The following is a 16748-nucleotide window of genomic DNA, read 5'->3' on the forward strand; positions in this document are numbered from 1 at the left end:
ATAAAAATAGTGAAATATTCTTCCCTTTAACTATTTTTCAATTATTCAATGATTAAAACACACCCTTAACTCTTAGACCATCTGAAAATGGACAGTAAGTTAAATTTAGCTCTTAAACTGCAGTTTGGTGACTTGAGAAAGGGGCAGCCAGGAACTGAAGCACACAATAAGTTCGGATGATCCCCTAAGCATTATCTAGGGTCTATCAGTGAAAATAAAAGCCACTTAGAAAAACCAGCAACATGCAAAGGACAATTTAGCAACAATTCATAAAACTCCATCTATTTACGGCCTCTAGGAAGAGTTTCTCTCCAATTCTTATGTACACTGTCTCCCAGTATTAAATTTTTTTTGTTTTGTTTTGTTTTTTGTTTTTTGAGACAGGGTTTCTCTGCGGCTTTGGAGCCTGTCCTGAAACTAGCTCTGTAGACCAGGCTGGTCTCGAACTCACAGAGATCCGCTTGCCTCTGCCTCCCAAGTGCTGGGATTAAAGGCATGCGCCACCACCACCCGGCTCCCAGTATTAAATTTTATTTTTATTTTGCTTTTTCAAGACAGGGTTTCTCTTTATAGCTTTGGTGCCTGTGCTGGAACTCGCTCTGTAGACCAGGCTGGCCTTGCACTCACAGAGATCCGCCTGCCTCTGCCTCCCAAGTGCTGGGATTAAAGGTGTGTGCCCGGTGGTCACTCACGAGAAACTACACGATAAGAGTAATGGAGGAAGCTGGGCGGTGGTGGTGCACGCCTTTAATCCCAGCACTGGACAGAGGCCAGTGATCTCTGTGAGTTCAAGGCCAACCTGGTCTACAAGATCTAGTTCCAGGACAGGCTTGGACAGACTCCAAAGCTATAGAGAAACCCTGTCTTGAAAGAAAAAACAAAACAAAACAAAAAAAAAAAAAGACTAATGGAGGAGGAGGAGAAGAATCAGAAAAGGAAAAGGGAAAAGAAAGAGGAAGAAGCTATACAGTGAGTGGTTCATTTAAAACACCAGGAAGGGTATTATCAGGGAGGGAACAGTCAGTCCCCTTCCACACAGGTGGCAACACCTCTGCATTTCTGTTCTTGGGGTTTTGAAATCCTCATTCCGAAGCAGGGGGCAGTGAAAAAATTTCCAGGCCAGACCTGCACCTGATTCTCCTCATCCTTTTACTGTCTTTCTTGATAGTGTACCTATCACGTGCCTGAGTGCCTGGCATTGATGCAGCAACACCTGCCTAGGCCCCAACGCCATCCACAGGAAGTAGACGATTTTGCAAAGGGCTACAGAGTAAACGGAGGTTCCCGTTTGTGATGGAAAGTCAATGCTGGGCATCCCTGGAAAGAGGAAGGGGGTGGGCGTGCTCAAAGAGAGGCTTCACCCCGCCCTCCTGCCCGCCCCGCCTGCCCCACCCCAACCAGGTTCCAGTTCAAATCATTTAAAAGGTTGCTGGAAGGGTTTCCAAACTGAGGCGGCAGCAGGTGGCCCCGTGGCATAGCAGAGGCAGTGTTCACTCTCAGGCAGAGGATGTCCAGGTCAGAACAGGGAAAGAATGCTGAGCCCAGTGGCCCCGAAGTGAGCTTGGAGCTGAGGCCAACAGCCCCGGGCAACCAAGGACGCAGCAATGCAGCCTTCCAGGTGAGCAGGGCTGAAGGGGGACCAGGGAACCTGCTGTCTTCATGTCTGGCAAGTTCAGTAACAGGAGCCGTGGACTCCCTGAGCCACAGCGAGAATGTTAATTCTGTAATGGGTACGCTTTAAGCCCTTTATTTCCCCCACCCCCGACTTGGACTCCTCTAGGTTGGTAAACCTGAAGTGTCTCTCTCTCAAGGTCTCCTGCTGATCTGGACTGCTCTCGTCACTGGGGAAACAAGGGCCACCCTCCTCCCTTTTCGCCCCTGGACTCACCAAGCTTCGGGATTTACCCTTAGGATCCTCCCCCCAAGATCTGGACAGGGGAAGAGCAGGGGCCTCAGACCTCAGGGGAGGTAGCAGAAACGTGAATGGGTCCTGAGCCCGGGTGGAATGTAGCCCAGGAGCCTGCCCAGAACAGCCTACTTACGCAAATCTGTGTCCTCAGCCAAGAACTGAGTGATTAATACTCCTAGTCTCGGGGCTGGGTGCCACAGGTGGCCAGGGAGTGAGGCCAGTCCCTGAGCTTGCTTCAATGCTCTGCCTCCTGGGAACCTGGGCTTGAGTCCTCCTTATTTGGCACTGGGCACCGAGAGCTTTGAAAGACAGGAAGCCTACCTGAGCAGGACTCAGTAATCCTTGGGCTCCACGGTCACCTCACGAGCAGAATACACTTTTGGAGCTAGCACAATATGGGGGAAGCAAGCGTGCTTGTTGGCATGAGCCTGCTCTCTTCCTCCGCCAAGTTCCTGTAAGTTCCGGAAGCCCTGATCTGATTGTCAATAGTCACGATGCCGCCCATCCCATGGTTTATAGGTAGGAGGAGGCCTGCAAATTAAACTGATAAAAGACAGGTTGGTTCGAAGAGGGGAAAGAATATAGCTTGTATTAGTATTTTAATTTTGACATGCACGGTGTCCCAGAAGAAAAGAGGTGAAGCGTCTACAGGAGTGGTGTGCGAACTCCGGGGCCGTGTACCGTTTTATCCCGTGGCTGTGTACCGTAGAAGCAACCAGAAAAGACTAGGGGCAGGGCTTTAGGGACGGTAGATCATTGCAGCGACAAGAACTAGATGGCCAGTTAATGGAAGATAAGCGTTGTGTTTTGGTGTTTCTTTATGCGGACTTCTCCGCTGGTGGACTGGCTCGGGTCTCATCCCTGAGTGTGTGTGGGAGGGAAATCCGTGGGCCGCATGTAGAGACTGTCTGCTCTTCCCTCAGAACCCTCAGTAGGACACATTCATAGGCGTCACTGGCATAAGCACAAAGGGAAGGGGCTTTAAACATGGGAGCTGCCATTCAGAAGAAAACAAGGTTGGTGCAGGATACAGTCAGAGTGAACGTAGCAGTGATTTAAGCAGAAGGGCTCTGCAGAAGGTCTGTGTCACCAGCAGCTGGAGACAGAATGTGCACTGGGGGCTCCATTTTTTTTTTTAATCCTTCCTGTTCTCTCACAGCACAGACACCATCCCTGGCAAACAGAATTCAAATTACTCCTTCCCAAGTTTGTTTTACCAGGGTTTGGGGGCTTTTTGTACACCTGTATTTACTAGGCAAAACCATTAGCTCCCCGCCCCCCAAATATGGCCAGCACTAAGAAGGAAGGCTAGCTCAAGCAGACGGCCATAGCTTTTGCCCTCAAGAAGCAGAGCTGGGCAGTACCTCCAGAAAGATGCAACAGAAGAGAACGACATGAAAATGAGGGCAAAGTTGGAGCTGAACCTCCTGGGAGCCACGAGGGCACGGTAGAGGACGTGAGGACTTCAGGTGGGGCCATCTGAGGAGCAGGAAGGGGGTCAGTGGAGCGTCAGAGGCAAAGAGCTGTCTGGGGCGTATGAGGATTGCAAGTCTGCCATGGAGGTGGGCAGGAGCTCAGGACATTGAGGAGGCTGGTGACACCGGATGATGAGGGCAGGGGAGGTGGGCAGGAGCACAGGACATTGAGGAGGCTGGTGACACCGGATGATGAGGGCAGGGGAGGTGGGCAGGAGCACAGGACATTGAGGAGGCTGGTGACACCGGATGATGAGGGCAGGGGAGGTGGGCAGGAGCACAGGACATTGAGGAGGCCAGTGACACCGGATGATGAGGTCTCTATGAGCTAAAGTGCTCAAGAGGAAATCTCCATTGATTTAAAGATACATCTTGTGACCACACTGAAGGAGACTTGTGAGTGGGGCTCCAGGGAGGAGGCCAGGCCACACACACAGGGCGTGGGTACTGCAGTCTCCGGGACTGACAAGGAATGAACCGCTCCAGGGTGAAGACTCAAGGTGGGGACAGGGTGTGAAGGGTTCTCCCGCTGAACTTCCAGTTTTCCTGTTAGATGGGATCAGAATGCTACATGTGCCGGGACTGTTGAGAAAGTCCAATGCACAAATATAAAAAAGTACGCGTAACACACACGTATTTGTGAAAAAACGTGGCTGGCTCATGGCATGAATGTAACAACAGCAAGGGCACTTGGTGTTGTGGCAGTGGAAAGTGAAGCTGTCTGGCCCAGGATGTCAGAGATTCCTTTCGTTTAGCAAGGACATCCAGAGTAAGGTTGGTTCGAGGAAGGAATGAATTCCATCGGAGGCCTGTGGTTAAGATTCCAAGGATCTCCACCAAGGTGTAAATCCACTGAGGCTCAAAGAATGGAGAAGCTGGAGGATTCAGAGAAGGAAGCAGGAAGAGCCTCTAGGGCAGCTGAGCAGACCCAGGCAGGGTTGAGGACAGCCGAGAAAGCTGCAGGGTCAGTAGAAAGAATGCTGAAAGGCAGAGAAGATGGGAGGAGCAGGCCCCAGGATCGCCAGTCCTAGAGCTGATCCAGGCCAAGCCCTCCCTGTTACTGACCCTTTAACCTCTAGCTATGGATCCCATACAGCATCCATGCTGCTTTTAAACCTTACAGCCAGAAATGCGAAACACATCTTTCGCTGTCATCACACGTATGTGAAAATCAGGCAGAGTGAAGGTTTTGTTCCGGTCTTTGGGGGGCTTCCTAAGAGTCACTGTGGTGTTGTGGACTGCTCTTCGGTCCCCACGGCCGCACTGACATAAGTTCTCTATCCCATAAATATTACTATGAATGGCCACGTGCATTATCACGCTCGGAATTTTCTTGGCCCTTCTACAATCAGTGTAGGACTGGGCACACTTGTACACCCTCCTGGAACATCCAGGTCGTGCTCAGGAGTGGAATGGCGAGCTCACGACATTGAAATACATCTGTACTGTTTGTTGTTGCTGCCTTGGTGGTTTGGGTTTTGGTTTTGTCTTGAAGCAGGGTCTCACGTAGCCCAGGCTAGCTTCCAACTCTGTGTGCCTTGAATTTATGATCCTCCTACCTCTACTTCCTGAGGTTGGGATGGAGGTTGTGGAGGGAGGACATTTGTGCATGCTGAGCAAGCTGTCTTCTAACTGAGCCCAGACACTTTCAACTTCCACTAATAAGGCCAAACTGGCTTCCTACGTGATTGCACCAATTTAGAGCCATCAGAAGGGTGTGTGTTCTTGCTTCTCCTCCATGGCTTCACCGGTTTTCAGTTGCCTGTGTAAGTTCGGCCACTCTGGTGGGTGTGTAGCGATACAATTATACAATTATCAATTAACACAGCACACTGAGAAATGCATCATCAGGCAATTTTGTTGTTGTACAAATACCCTCTTTACACAAAGCTAGACAGTATAGGCCAGTCTCCGGGCTCACCCAGGTGAGATGAGGTGAGCAGGAAGTGACGAGCCCTTGCCGGGGTAAAGAGCCTCCCTCTGTAGGTTTAACCACACTCTAACAGAGCGATGTGCACTGGAGGGACCAGAGAGACGGCTCAGCAGTAAAAGGGGACTGCTGCCATCCCTGGTGACTAAGTTCCATCCATGGTAGGAGAAAAGTGACACAAGCAAGTTGTCCTCTGACCTACACACACACACACACACACACACACACACACACACACACACAAGTAAATAAATAGAGTTATTTTTTATGTATGTGGTGACCCAAGGCTATACTTGGGAGACCAGGATGGAAAATCACACGTGTAAAGACTATCCTGAGTTAAGAGCAAGTTCCAGACCAGCCTGTGTCACACAGGGGGACCTTTCGAGTGAATGACTCTCAAAAGTAGACATGTAGTTTAAATGGGCGTGGCGCCACAGACAAATCCCGGTATTTGGGAGCGGGAGGATTATGATGAATTTGAGGTCAACCTAGACAATATGGTATAATCCTATCTAAAAATTGTTTCAGAAAGAAAGGAGGGAGGGAGGGAGGGAGGGAGGGAGGGAGGGAGGGAGGGAAGAGAGGCAGACCGTGGGCTCTTCTATAGATCAGTGGTTTAATGCTTACTTAGCCTGCACAGGGTCCGGGTTCCATCTCACTGAGGTCTCTAGTTCCCCAGGAACACTGCAAACAGGAAGTTGTTTCCGACCCTCTCTTTCTTTAAAGGCCATCTTTCCCCCACTCCATAAACATGTCTGTCAAGTGTCCATACCTGGTACAGTTTCTGGAATAGGAAAACAGAAAGATTTCTCCAAATTCAGAGGAAATGAGAGACAATCAGGAGAAGACGAGCGAGGTTGACACAGGGAAGCCACACAGGGCTCAATTTCCAAAGGTGACATTCTAGGCAAAGTTTTGACAGATCAAGTTTATTAAAAGGAGTCCCTTAGCAGCCTAATTCAGCTTCCTTCCTCCTGTGCGGGAGCATCAGCCTTGCCACAGCCGACCTCAGACCCTATGCACCCAACGCTTGCTCTGAAGTCCTCTGAGCCAGGTGTGGTTGTGCGAGTCCTCAGTCCCCACACTTAGATGCTGGGGTCAGCCTGAGCTACGTGGATGGACCTGTGGTTCGTGGTTGAAGGCTTGCCTGACACACACAAGGCCTGAGTTCCGTGCCCAGCCTCACAAACAGCAACAAAACACAAGCAAAAGTCCGCTGGGTGGGACCCGCTTAGGCAAGGCTTGGGGCTGGACCAGAGTCGGGAAATCCAAACACCGAGCAGGGCCTGAATGACTCAGTGAATGAGCCATGGACCCAGCCAGGCAGGTTTGGGAAGCCTGCTCAGCAGAGTCCCAAAGGCAGAGATGGCTGGAGAGTGAGTTCTGCTGGGAGGAGAGCAGCTGGGGAGCAGGTGCAGATGAGTTCACGCTGGGTGGAATCACACAGCAGAGAGGAGGGGTGCACCCTATCCTAACGGGTCGTGTGCAGGTACTCGGGGGTTTGTGTTGGGGCTCAGGACAAGCTTGACTCCACACTTGAATTAAAATGCATAAAATGTGGAAGAATGATTTGCTTTTCTTGTTTCTATCTTTGTTTGTTTGTTTTGGAGACAGGGTTTCTCTGTGTAGCCCTGGCTGTCCTGGAACTTACTCTGTAGACCAGGCTGGCCTTAAACTTAAGATCCTCTGGCTCCTGACCAGTAACTTCTGGTAAAGGGAGTTTTCTTAATACTTTTTGTTTAATCTTTGGCAGTTTCACACACACACATAATTCTCTTGACCTCCCTTCTCTACCTCCTCCCCTTTGCCATAACATGTCAACATGTCCCCGCTCATCTTCGTGTTCATTTTATCTATTTATTTATTTATAATAGTAAAGAAAGTTTTTAAAATATCTACTCTACTGTTTCCTAAAATAGGCATGAGTGTGTCTATGCTAACTTTCATCTAGGGAGAAAGAGCCCAAGAGACCGAAACCAAAATCCCTTCCATGACGGCCTCAGGAAAAGCATTTGGGATCAGCCCTTCTAGGCTCAAACACTTCCAAACAGTTCCTTAAGAGAGGCACTCTTGCTCCCGGTGACGAAGACCTGGGCAGAGAACATAGGCAAGCTGTTCTATCCGACACCATTGCTCACGGTTTCCTTTAGCTCTGTATTTCTGTCATACGGTGCCCTCACTTGCATCCCCGACTCTAGGTGTTTCTATTTTGTTTCTATTTTTGTCAGCCTACTGAACAATTGTCAATTTTGTTCTTTTTAAAATACCAACTTTGGATTTTATTACTTACTCTATTTTTCTAGTTTCTTTATTCTCACTATCTTTATTCTCATCTGATTTTCTTCCATTTGCTTTGCTTCTTGCGCCCAGGTCCTTCTGCATGTCAGGCAAGCATTCCGTCACAGTCAGACCTCAGCCCTCATTTTCCTTCTTCCTTCCATTCAGTGTGCTGTTCTTTTTCTAGTTTCTTTCTGTGAATGGTTAGATTATTGGTTAAAGATCTTTTTTATGATTGACTTTTATTTTGTGTGTGTTTGCATGTAGTCCGTGCGCCATGTGCATCCTTGCCTCAGAGGCCAGAAAGGGGTGCCATTCCCCCTCAGCTGAAGCTAGACAGTTGTGAGCTGCCATGTGGTTGCTGGGAGTCAAACCTGGGTCCTCTGGAAGAGCAGCCAGTGCTCTTAACTGCTGAGCCATCTCTCTAGCTCACGATTTAAGATCTTCTTTGTAATGCAAGCCATTACAAGTTCCGAATTTCCCTCTAGCTCCTACTTTATCTCAAAAGTTTTGTGTCTTTGTCTTTGGTTATTTTGAGACAGTCTCTTAGTTAGGGTTACTATTACTATGATGACATCGTGACCAGGGAGGAAAGGGTTTCCTTGGCTTACACTTCGTCACTGTTCATAACCGAAGGAAGTCAGGGTAGGAACTCGAACAGGAGGAGCTGGAGGCAGGAGCTGATGCAGAGGCCATGGAGGGTGCTGCTTACTGACTTGCTCAGCCTGCTTTCTTATAGAACCCAGGACCACCAGCCCTGGGGTGGCCCCACCCACAATGGTCTGGGCCCTCCCACATCAATCACTAAGAAAATGTCCCAGAGGCTTGTCTGCAGCCTGATTTTATGAAGGCATCTTCTTAATTGAGGATCAAATTGTGACTTAACTGTGACTCTAGCTTATGTCAAGTCAACATAAATCCAGCCAGCCTAGACGGGGTGTCACTATGCAGCCCTGGCTGGTCTGGAACTCGTTATGTAGCCCAGGCTGGCTTTAAACTCATAGAAATCTACCTTCCTACACCTCCAAATGCTGCAATTAAAGGCCTGTGTAATCATGGCCAGTCACAGATTTTTAGACAGTCCCTTTTTTGAGACAAGGTAGCCCAAGCTGGCTTTGAACTTGCTATGCAGTTAAAGATGACCTTGAACTTCTGACCCTGTCACCTGCCCTGGAGTTCCTAGCTGGAACCCAGGACATCCAAGTGTGCTAAGAAAACACTCCGCTGGTGGAGCTGCGTGCCCAGCCCTCTGAGTCTCTCTACTGATATTCTCTGGTTGGGATATTCTTCTAGTACAGACTCGAGGCTTCTTTTAAGCTTAATTTCCTTTAGCTTTCCAAACACACTGAGAACAGATACCAAAACGTGTTTGTAAGTCCTGCATCTTCAGTATGACGCATCTCATCTATTCATGTGGCTCATCATTTTTTTTTATTAAAATTGAACTTTAAAAATCTAGTGTGGCAGTTTTAGGAAACAGATTACCCACTCATCGCTAGAGTTTCGTCTGTTTGTTGTTTTGGTTTGTGTTTTTGAGACAGGTTTCAACGCGTCGCTTTGTGGAACTCACCCCACGGCGTAAACCAGGCTGGCCTTGAACTCATAGAGATCCTCAGATTAAAGGCGTGTGCCACCACTGCCCAGCTTATTTGTGTTTTTGACACAGGGGCTTCCTTTGTAGCCCTAACTGACCTGGCTAGCCTTGAACTTGCGGTGAACTCCATTCTGACTCCTGAGCAGTTCATCGGTTTTGCCGTTTGGCTGTTGTTCTCGGTTGTCTGGTGACTTGAGTAACTTTTTTGTAATTAGTCTTCTGGGTCACGTGCTCTATGTGACAGTTCCAGGATTTCTGCAGCTTCTCTAAGCCTGTGGGCTGGGATGAGCACTTGCCTAGCTCTGGAAAGGCCCTGGTTTCAATTTACAGTAGGGAGGGAAGTGGGTTTCAGCTACACACACACACACACACACACACACACCTTCCAAAGCCCTTTTTGGACAACTCTGGATCTATTAAGGAATTTAAAGACAGGTTAAATACTAGCAGTCTTCTGGGGGAGATTTAATGTAATTTAGCCCTCCATGACTGCTCAGTTGCCAGCTTTCTTGGTGGCTGCAGGTGTGTTTTCACAAGACTGCCCTGTGTCTTGAAGAGAGACTAGAAGGAGGGGGTGGGAGGGGGATATAAGGTACCTCAGAGCTGGTTGCACTGTCTTACTTGATAAATGCCCTTTAGGCCTCAAAAACTTATATATTTTTTCTGAAAGAGTAATATTTATAGTTTGCCCGGAGTGCAGAGGGGTACTGAACATGTTTATAGGTGGGAACACATGGGTACTGGTCAGGAGGGTGGGGGTGGGGCTGAGGTTCAGGGTCATCTCTGCCACTTCTTACTGAAGAGAGAGAGACTTTAGCCATCTAGTGGTCACAGGCAAAGGAAAGGGGGAGGCTGGGTGAGAGAGGTGCCCTCCTGAGCCCAGGGGACTTCTTGGGGCTGCGGTATCTACATTTGGATTACACGGCACAGGCCCCAGTTTGTCACCCATCCATGAATTTAGCTGGACTGACATACAAGTATCAAGACAATCCCTAGTCAGCCTCAGGGCCAGCAGCTGTGACTGACTCAGACGGCCACACGTCCACAACCATCAGGGTGGGCTGTAGAGCGCTTCAGAACCACGCGTCCACAGCCATCAGGGTGGGCTGTAGAACGCTAGAGAAGACAGGCAGGACCCAGAGGAGTTCCGGTTTTAGCTTTCCCTCGCAGCGCACAGAAACTCCACTCCAGGGTCCCTGCCAACCAGTCTCATCCAGACACCCTTGGTGAAGGAGGAGTCTGGGATCTGAAATCTAATCTGACAAGAGTTGTCAGATTGGGTTGGGGGAGGATTGGTGTGCATATCTGGAATTTTCTATATAAAAGTTCTTTGTGAGCAGGGACTTTAGGTCCCCACACCTGAAACTCAGATCAGAGATGGCAGATAGCAGTAGCTGTCACTCAAAGCCAGGATCTCAGTCTTTGGTGACTTCAATTCCACCCCTTTCCTGAATGAGGTGGCTGACACACAGAAGCAGCTTAGGGCCTCGCTATGACTGATGCTCGTACTCTGGGAAGGGACCGAGAATGATCATATGCAGCCCTGCGTCCTTTGGCGGTAACTGAAATAGAGCCTTTGTGACCTTGTCCCAGAACAGCGTCCGTGACTTCCGGGAATGACTGAGGCAGGACCTGCAGACTTCACAGTCTGCCCTCCAGTCTTTGGCTTCTGTGATGCGGGCCTTTGTCTTTGAAGTATGTACATGTCTGTGCATGGGTATGAACATGTAAGTGTCCACAGAGGTCAGCAGCATCAGATCCCCCTGGGCTGGACTTCCAGGCAGTTGTGAGCCATGCTGCAGGTGCTGATCCCACTGAGCGAGAATGAAAACCGCCACCCAGTTTAAAGTCGGCCAAGCCAGCTTTACTCCCGACAGCTAGGACTGCTTCTCAAAGCGGGATTAGAGAGAGTGGTGTGCGGTCACTTTTCAGGCCTCTTTTGTAGGGAAAAAAAAAGAGTACAAACTGGGGATTTTCAGAGGAATTTGGTGACATAGGACTTGGCAAGCAAATTTTACAGAAGCAGACAGCAGACTTATTTGGCAGATCATCCTGGCAGAACAGCTCAAGATATTTTAAGATTCCTTGGCAGAAAGCCTTATCAGGATAGGGTAGGTGGAAGTACGAGTCAAACTCCATAGGGTAGGGAGCATGTCAGATTCCAGAAACAGCTAAAAGCACCGTCAACTTGAAATTTGCAGCAAATAGAAATGACATTACTCAGACCTTATAACAAAATGGCTTTTAACTCGAGATGGAGTCAGGCTGGTCCATCACGTAGACACTAGGAGCCGAACTCCAGGCGGCTGTAAAAACTGTGCGTCCTCTCAGCTGAGCCATCTCTCCAGCCCTCAAACCTTTGTTTTTGTTTTGCTTCTGAGAGCCAAAACTGTTTGACTTAAAGTGTGACCTACAAATTCAATAGGAGTTTATTGAGCCCTGACACTGTGCTAGGCATTATACTAGGAACCTCAAACAGAAAGTCACTGTTTGGTTATCGCCAGTGACAAACTAGTACCACTGTATGTATGTGTGTGCGCACGCGTGCGCATACACACACACACACACACACACACACACACGATTCTGTTCCCAGCATAGGTGGGACCTTCACTTTGTCTGGGAATCAGGGAGTCACTGTTTCTACTTATGCCAAATGAACATTTTATCTATGATTTCATTCTTTCATTTAATCAAATATTCTAAGAGGCTGCTAGTCCTAGCCAGAAGGAGAACTCTGGCTAGGATGCTATGGCCTGAGCTGTTTTCTATGTTATATTTTACAAGGAAGAATCAGCTTTGGAATGGGAAGGTGGGAAAAGCTTGGTCCTGGAAATGGACATGGTGGAAAAGGGAGGCAGAGAGCAATGCAACCCACATCCTCCAGCTACCCTCAAAGCGCCTTGCTGAGTACAAACTCCTGGCCCGAAGGGTCTAAAATCATTAACCGCCTTAAAACTGAATTTATGTCTGCTACATACTCAAGAGCATTTTAGGATAAACTAGCAAGCGAACGATAAAGAGTTAGAACTGAAGGCACCATGTGACTTCTCATGAAAAGGGTCAGAGAGCAGTTCGCTAATGCAAGGTGAGGCTCTGTCTGCCATGGTGAAGGGTCAGCCACGGTGGGAAAGGGACCAAGATGCGCAAATCTGTGACAGACATTATGAGCCCTAAGTCGCACGTTTACCTCACCCCCTGACCGTCTTTGGGAGGGTACCAAAGCAGCAGGAGCTGTGAAGTTGTGCGGTTGTCACCTGAGAGCCCCCGCTTTCCTTCGGGGTACCTCCCTTCAGTATCACAGCTTTAAGGTTAGGTTAGCTTTACAACATTTACAGGGTTTCTCTGTGTAGCCCTGATGGTCCAAGAACTAGCTTCATAGACCAGGCTGGCCTCAAACTCAGAGATCTGCCTGCCTCTGCCTCTGCCTCTGCCTCTGCCTCTCGAGTGACCCCCACCCAGTCTCCTTGCTGCACCCCCTATGCCTTCCTGTGCTGGGATTAAAGACAGCACCACCACACCCATCTTAAAAATTTCTGATTGAAGGAACTGAATTCAGAGTTTTCAACGGATCATATTGTGTCAGGAATACTCACACAGAAGAAGTTAGAGGACCTTGGCCTAGTGTGTAGGGCCAGGAAGCTTCGAAAGGAAAACGTGTTTCCCTGAGACCCCAGCACGCACAGGTAAACAAAGGGGATAAAGCAGCAGACGCTTGGTGAATGGTAACAGATTCAGCATGGGAGACTGAGAGACAAGCAACACCCACATCTCAGGAACCACCAAACCCCAGGCTTCCTCTTGGCCCACATGCTACTTCCTCATCCTCCTTCAGGTCGGAGAAAAGGAAGAGTGGTCTGGGAAGGTGAGCCAAGGCAGCCCAGGAGCAGCCCAGGGAGCAGGAAAGGCCACTTTCAGTGCTCCCGGTACTGGCTGTACTCAGTGTGGCAGAGACCTTGGTTGGATATGACAAGTGGCCTCTTGCCAACAGGAAGACAGTGATAAGCTTCTGAAACAGGAGGCACCACAGGTGGGAAAGAGAAAAGTCACACACTCTGAGGCAGGAAAAGCAAAGGTTGTGTAGGCAGAGTTGAGTCAGGCTGTCTGGATCTGCAGCTTACATATACACACATACACCCACATGCATGCACGCACATACATATATACACACAATACACATACATACACACATGCACACACAAGCATGAACATACATACACACATGCACACACATACACACATACACACACATACCACTCAGGCAAGTTTTCTCACTTTTCTATTTCTTTCTCATCCTCAAGCTGTCTCAGTCCTTAAGTACAGGAATTTCTTCAGACAGGGTAGCTAATGCCCTGGCCTCTATGGGCACCTATATGGACATGCACACCCCTACAGGCAGACCCATGGCCTCTATGGGCACCTATATGGACATGCACACCCCTACAGGCAGACCCACACACATACACATAATTGAAAACAAATTCTTAACACTTTAGGTAAAAGGCTGGAGGGACGGCTCAGTGTGTAAGCATGCTTGCTGCTCTTGCTGAGGATGTGTGTTCAGTTTCTAGCACCCATGCGGTGGTTCAGGGCCACCGTTACCCCATTTCCTGGGTATATGGCGCCCTCTTCTGACCCCACAGACACCAGGGACATACATGCAGACAAAGTACTCATACACAAAATAAAATTAATAAATAAAATAATTTTAAAAGTTAAAAAAAAAAGGTGAATGGGTGCCCTCATCACAATCCTGTAGAGAAATAAAAGCCCCAAACCACAAGTCCCAGGGGAAATGGAGACCCCGCCCTCACCACAGGACTTTTGCGCAATGAGGGCAAAGTCGTAGCCTCAGCAAATGCTAGAATATCAGCAATGATTTCACACCACTTAGCTGGGGGGGGGGGGGAGGCCGATATTCAGGTACATAACAAAGCAAGCCAGAAATGTATGAAGTCAGTCTCTTCCTGTAACAAACACTGGAGCCCGTTGGTGTGGCCCTGTGAAGATGCCACACGATGCTTCCCCGACCAGACTCCCTACAGCACCGAGGTTTGGTCACAGTTCTTCCGCGCGCTCTACCATGAGTTTTGTCCCTGCCTCCTCCCTACCCCATCGCTTTTTATCTGAACCCACGTCTCAATGAGTTAGCAATGCAGGCCTTGAATTTACAACCCTCCTTCCCCAGCCTCCTGAGTAGCTGGGATTATAGGTCTGTGCCACCTCCCTGTGTCCATACCCAGCACTGAATTAAATCATCTGTACAATGTGAAGCTTCTGCGCCTTTAGTCTGGGCCAAACTGGGAGAGCTTGGCTCCCAGATGTGTCTCGGAGAACTATGAAGTCTCTCTTCAGAGGCCTGGAATACGTTAGTTAGCTTCAGCGGCTGACTTGATGCATTTAAGGAGAAGGAGCCTTAGTGCGAAGTTTGCCTCCCTCAGACTACTTTGTGGCCATTCGTGTGAAGCACTTCTGGATTGGAGGCTCACTCTTCTCAGGTGTGCCAACTTGACAGCTGAAGCCAACTGTGCCCTGCTCATTTCTTCCTTCCTCCTATCTACGCAAATGTTTTTCCTAAAATCTTTATGGTATATGAATGCACGCTGTGTGTTTCTGTTTAGTCTATGTCTGTTTAATCAGCAACCCTCTGATGTAAGTACTTGGTGGCCAAGTTAACTTAGAAATCTCCACCAAAGAACTGTGTTCCAGATGTAACTTGGTCAAGCACAATGCTGATCCACTATCAGAACTGCGTGTAATCTCTCCTGCTCTCCTGCCAGGAAGGTAAAAACCCTGGGCTGTGGTATAAGACTCTGTTTTGGGAGGGAGGGAGGGAGGGAGAGAGAGAGAGAGAGAGAGAGAGAGAGAGGAGAGAGAAACTGAAGCCATATTTTCTGCTCTGTTTTTGAAACGAATCTGACCAAACTGTGTCTCAGCCAAGCGTTGTCGGTGTCTGTGGTTCTTTGGTTGTAGGTATCAGACAACATAGAAGCATCCGTAGTCTCAAACTTCATCAGGAGCCTTAAAGGGAAAAGGCCTTCTTGCCACTGTCCAGGTGTGGGTAGATCGAAAAGACGCTTGCAAATGAGAAAACCCATCTGCAATCACTTCGAAGTCCTCGCTCTTTTCTCTCTCACATCTGGGGATTCGCTGTTGAGAATAGTTCCCATTTCACATGATAAACAGGATATGTTTTTGGAATTACAGACACAGCCAAGTTCATCCCAACTAGCCTGTGACGTGGCATCTTGAGGGGCTAGGGGTTCAGCTCAGTGGTGGGGCACCCACCTCACATGTTCAGCGCCCTGGGTTTGATCCCCAATGCTATGAGGAAGGGGAAGAGGGAGGGGAAAGAGTGAACAAGCACCTTGGCCATCTTGATAGCCATTGTCACACTATAATTAAGCAATCAAATTTATAATTTACAGTGACAGATTTTCTTCCATCCCCTGCACAGCGCCTGTCCTATAGTAGGGGCACAGTCATTATTTGTTGGAGGAATGAGTGAGAAAGCTTAAGAAGGAACTCAGGACACCTTGGTGACATTCAGGCCTGAGCAGAAAGAGACCATGATAATACAGGAAGGGGAAGAGGGCAGTCAGGATCCAGGAGGATATAGTCAAACTGTGATAGTCCTCAAGAGGAAGTGGGACTGGATGAGGGCATTTTAAAGAGAAATTGGACCTTGTATGATGAAAACTGGACTTAGGAGCACAGAGAACATTGAAACTTAGGAGTGTTAGGAGTAAATCGAAGACAAAGCAGAAGTGGAGCAGTGGGATCAGAAGAAAGATTGGCTTCGTGAGTGAGGGAAGATGCCTGCCTACAAATTCTTGGCTTCGGGGATAAAAAGAATTAATAACAATACAAACACTGAAGATGCATGGGACAGAGACTGTGAATTCATTTTCTGCTATACCAGAATAACAGAGAATGGGTGTCATTAAAAAGGAAATAAATAAATTGCTCAGAGTTCTAGAGTCTGGAAAGCCTGATGTCAAGACACCAGCATCTGGCAAGGGAGGGAGGGAGAGAGCAAGAGGCCACCCAGAGTTATGATCTTGTTTGTCAGTTTCTGTCACTGTGACACAAACTAGAGTCACCTGGGAAGAGGGTTTTTTTGTTTTTTTGTTTTTGGGTTTTTCAAGACAGGGTTTCTCTGTAGCTTTGGTGCTTGTGCCAGAACTAGCTCTTGTAGACCAGGCTGGCCTCCAACTCCCAGAGATCCGCCTGCCTCTGCCTCCCGAGTGCTGGGATTAAAGGCGTGAGCCACCACCACCCAGCTGGAAGAGGGATTCTTAACTGAGGAATTAGACTGCCCTGCACACAAGTCTATGGGACATTCTTCTTGATTGATGATTGATGTGGAAGGGCCCAACCCACTGCAGGTAGTGCCACACCAAGTCAAGGAGTGCAAACACCAATCTTCTCTGGTCTCTCTGCATCAGTTCCTGCCTTGCGTTTCGGCTTTAGCTTCCCTCCACGGTGGACTGTGATCCTGCAGGCCAAACAAACTCTTCCCTCCTCAAGTTGCTTTCCATGTTTTATCTCAGAACAGAA

At 48.6% G+C, this 16748-nt stretch overlaps 1 protein-coding gene across 1 annotated transcript in view; it reads left to right on the forward strand.

The window, feature by feature from the left end:
* The first annotated feature begins 1463 nt into the window (after positions 1-1463).
* Positions 1464-16748, forward strand: part of LOC121453353 (solute carrier family 28 member 3) — a 53319-nt gene continuing 38034 nt past the window's right edge. Inside the window, exon 1 of the mRNA XM_041660072.1 lies at positions 1464-1618. Coding sequence (XP_041516006.1) covers positions 1508-1618 — 111 coding nt within the window. The 5' untranslated portion in view covers positions 1464-1507. The remainder of the gene's footprint in view (positions 1619-16748) is intronic.

Source organism: Microtus oregoni, unplaced genomic scaffold (assembly GCF_018167655.1).
Source record: "Microtus oregoni isolate MIOR12 unplaced genomic scaffold, Mior012 000011F_ref0000422, whole genome shotgun sequence".
NCBI classification, from domain to species: domain Eukaryota; kingdom Metazoa; phylum Chordata; class Mammalia; order Rodentia; family Cricetidae; genus Microtus; species Microtus oregoni.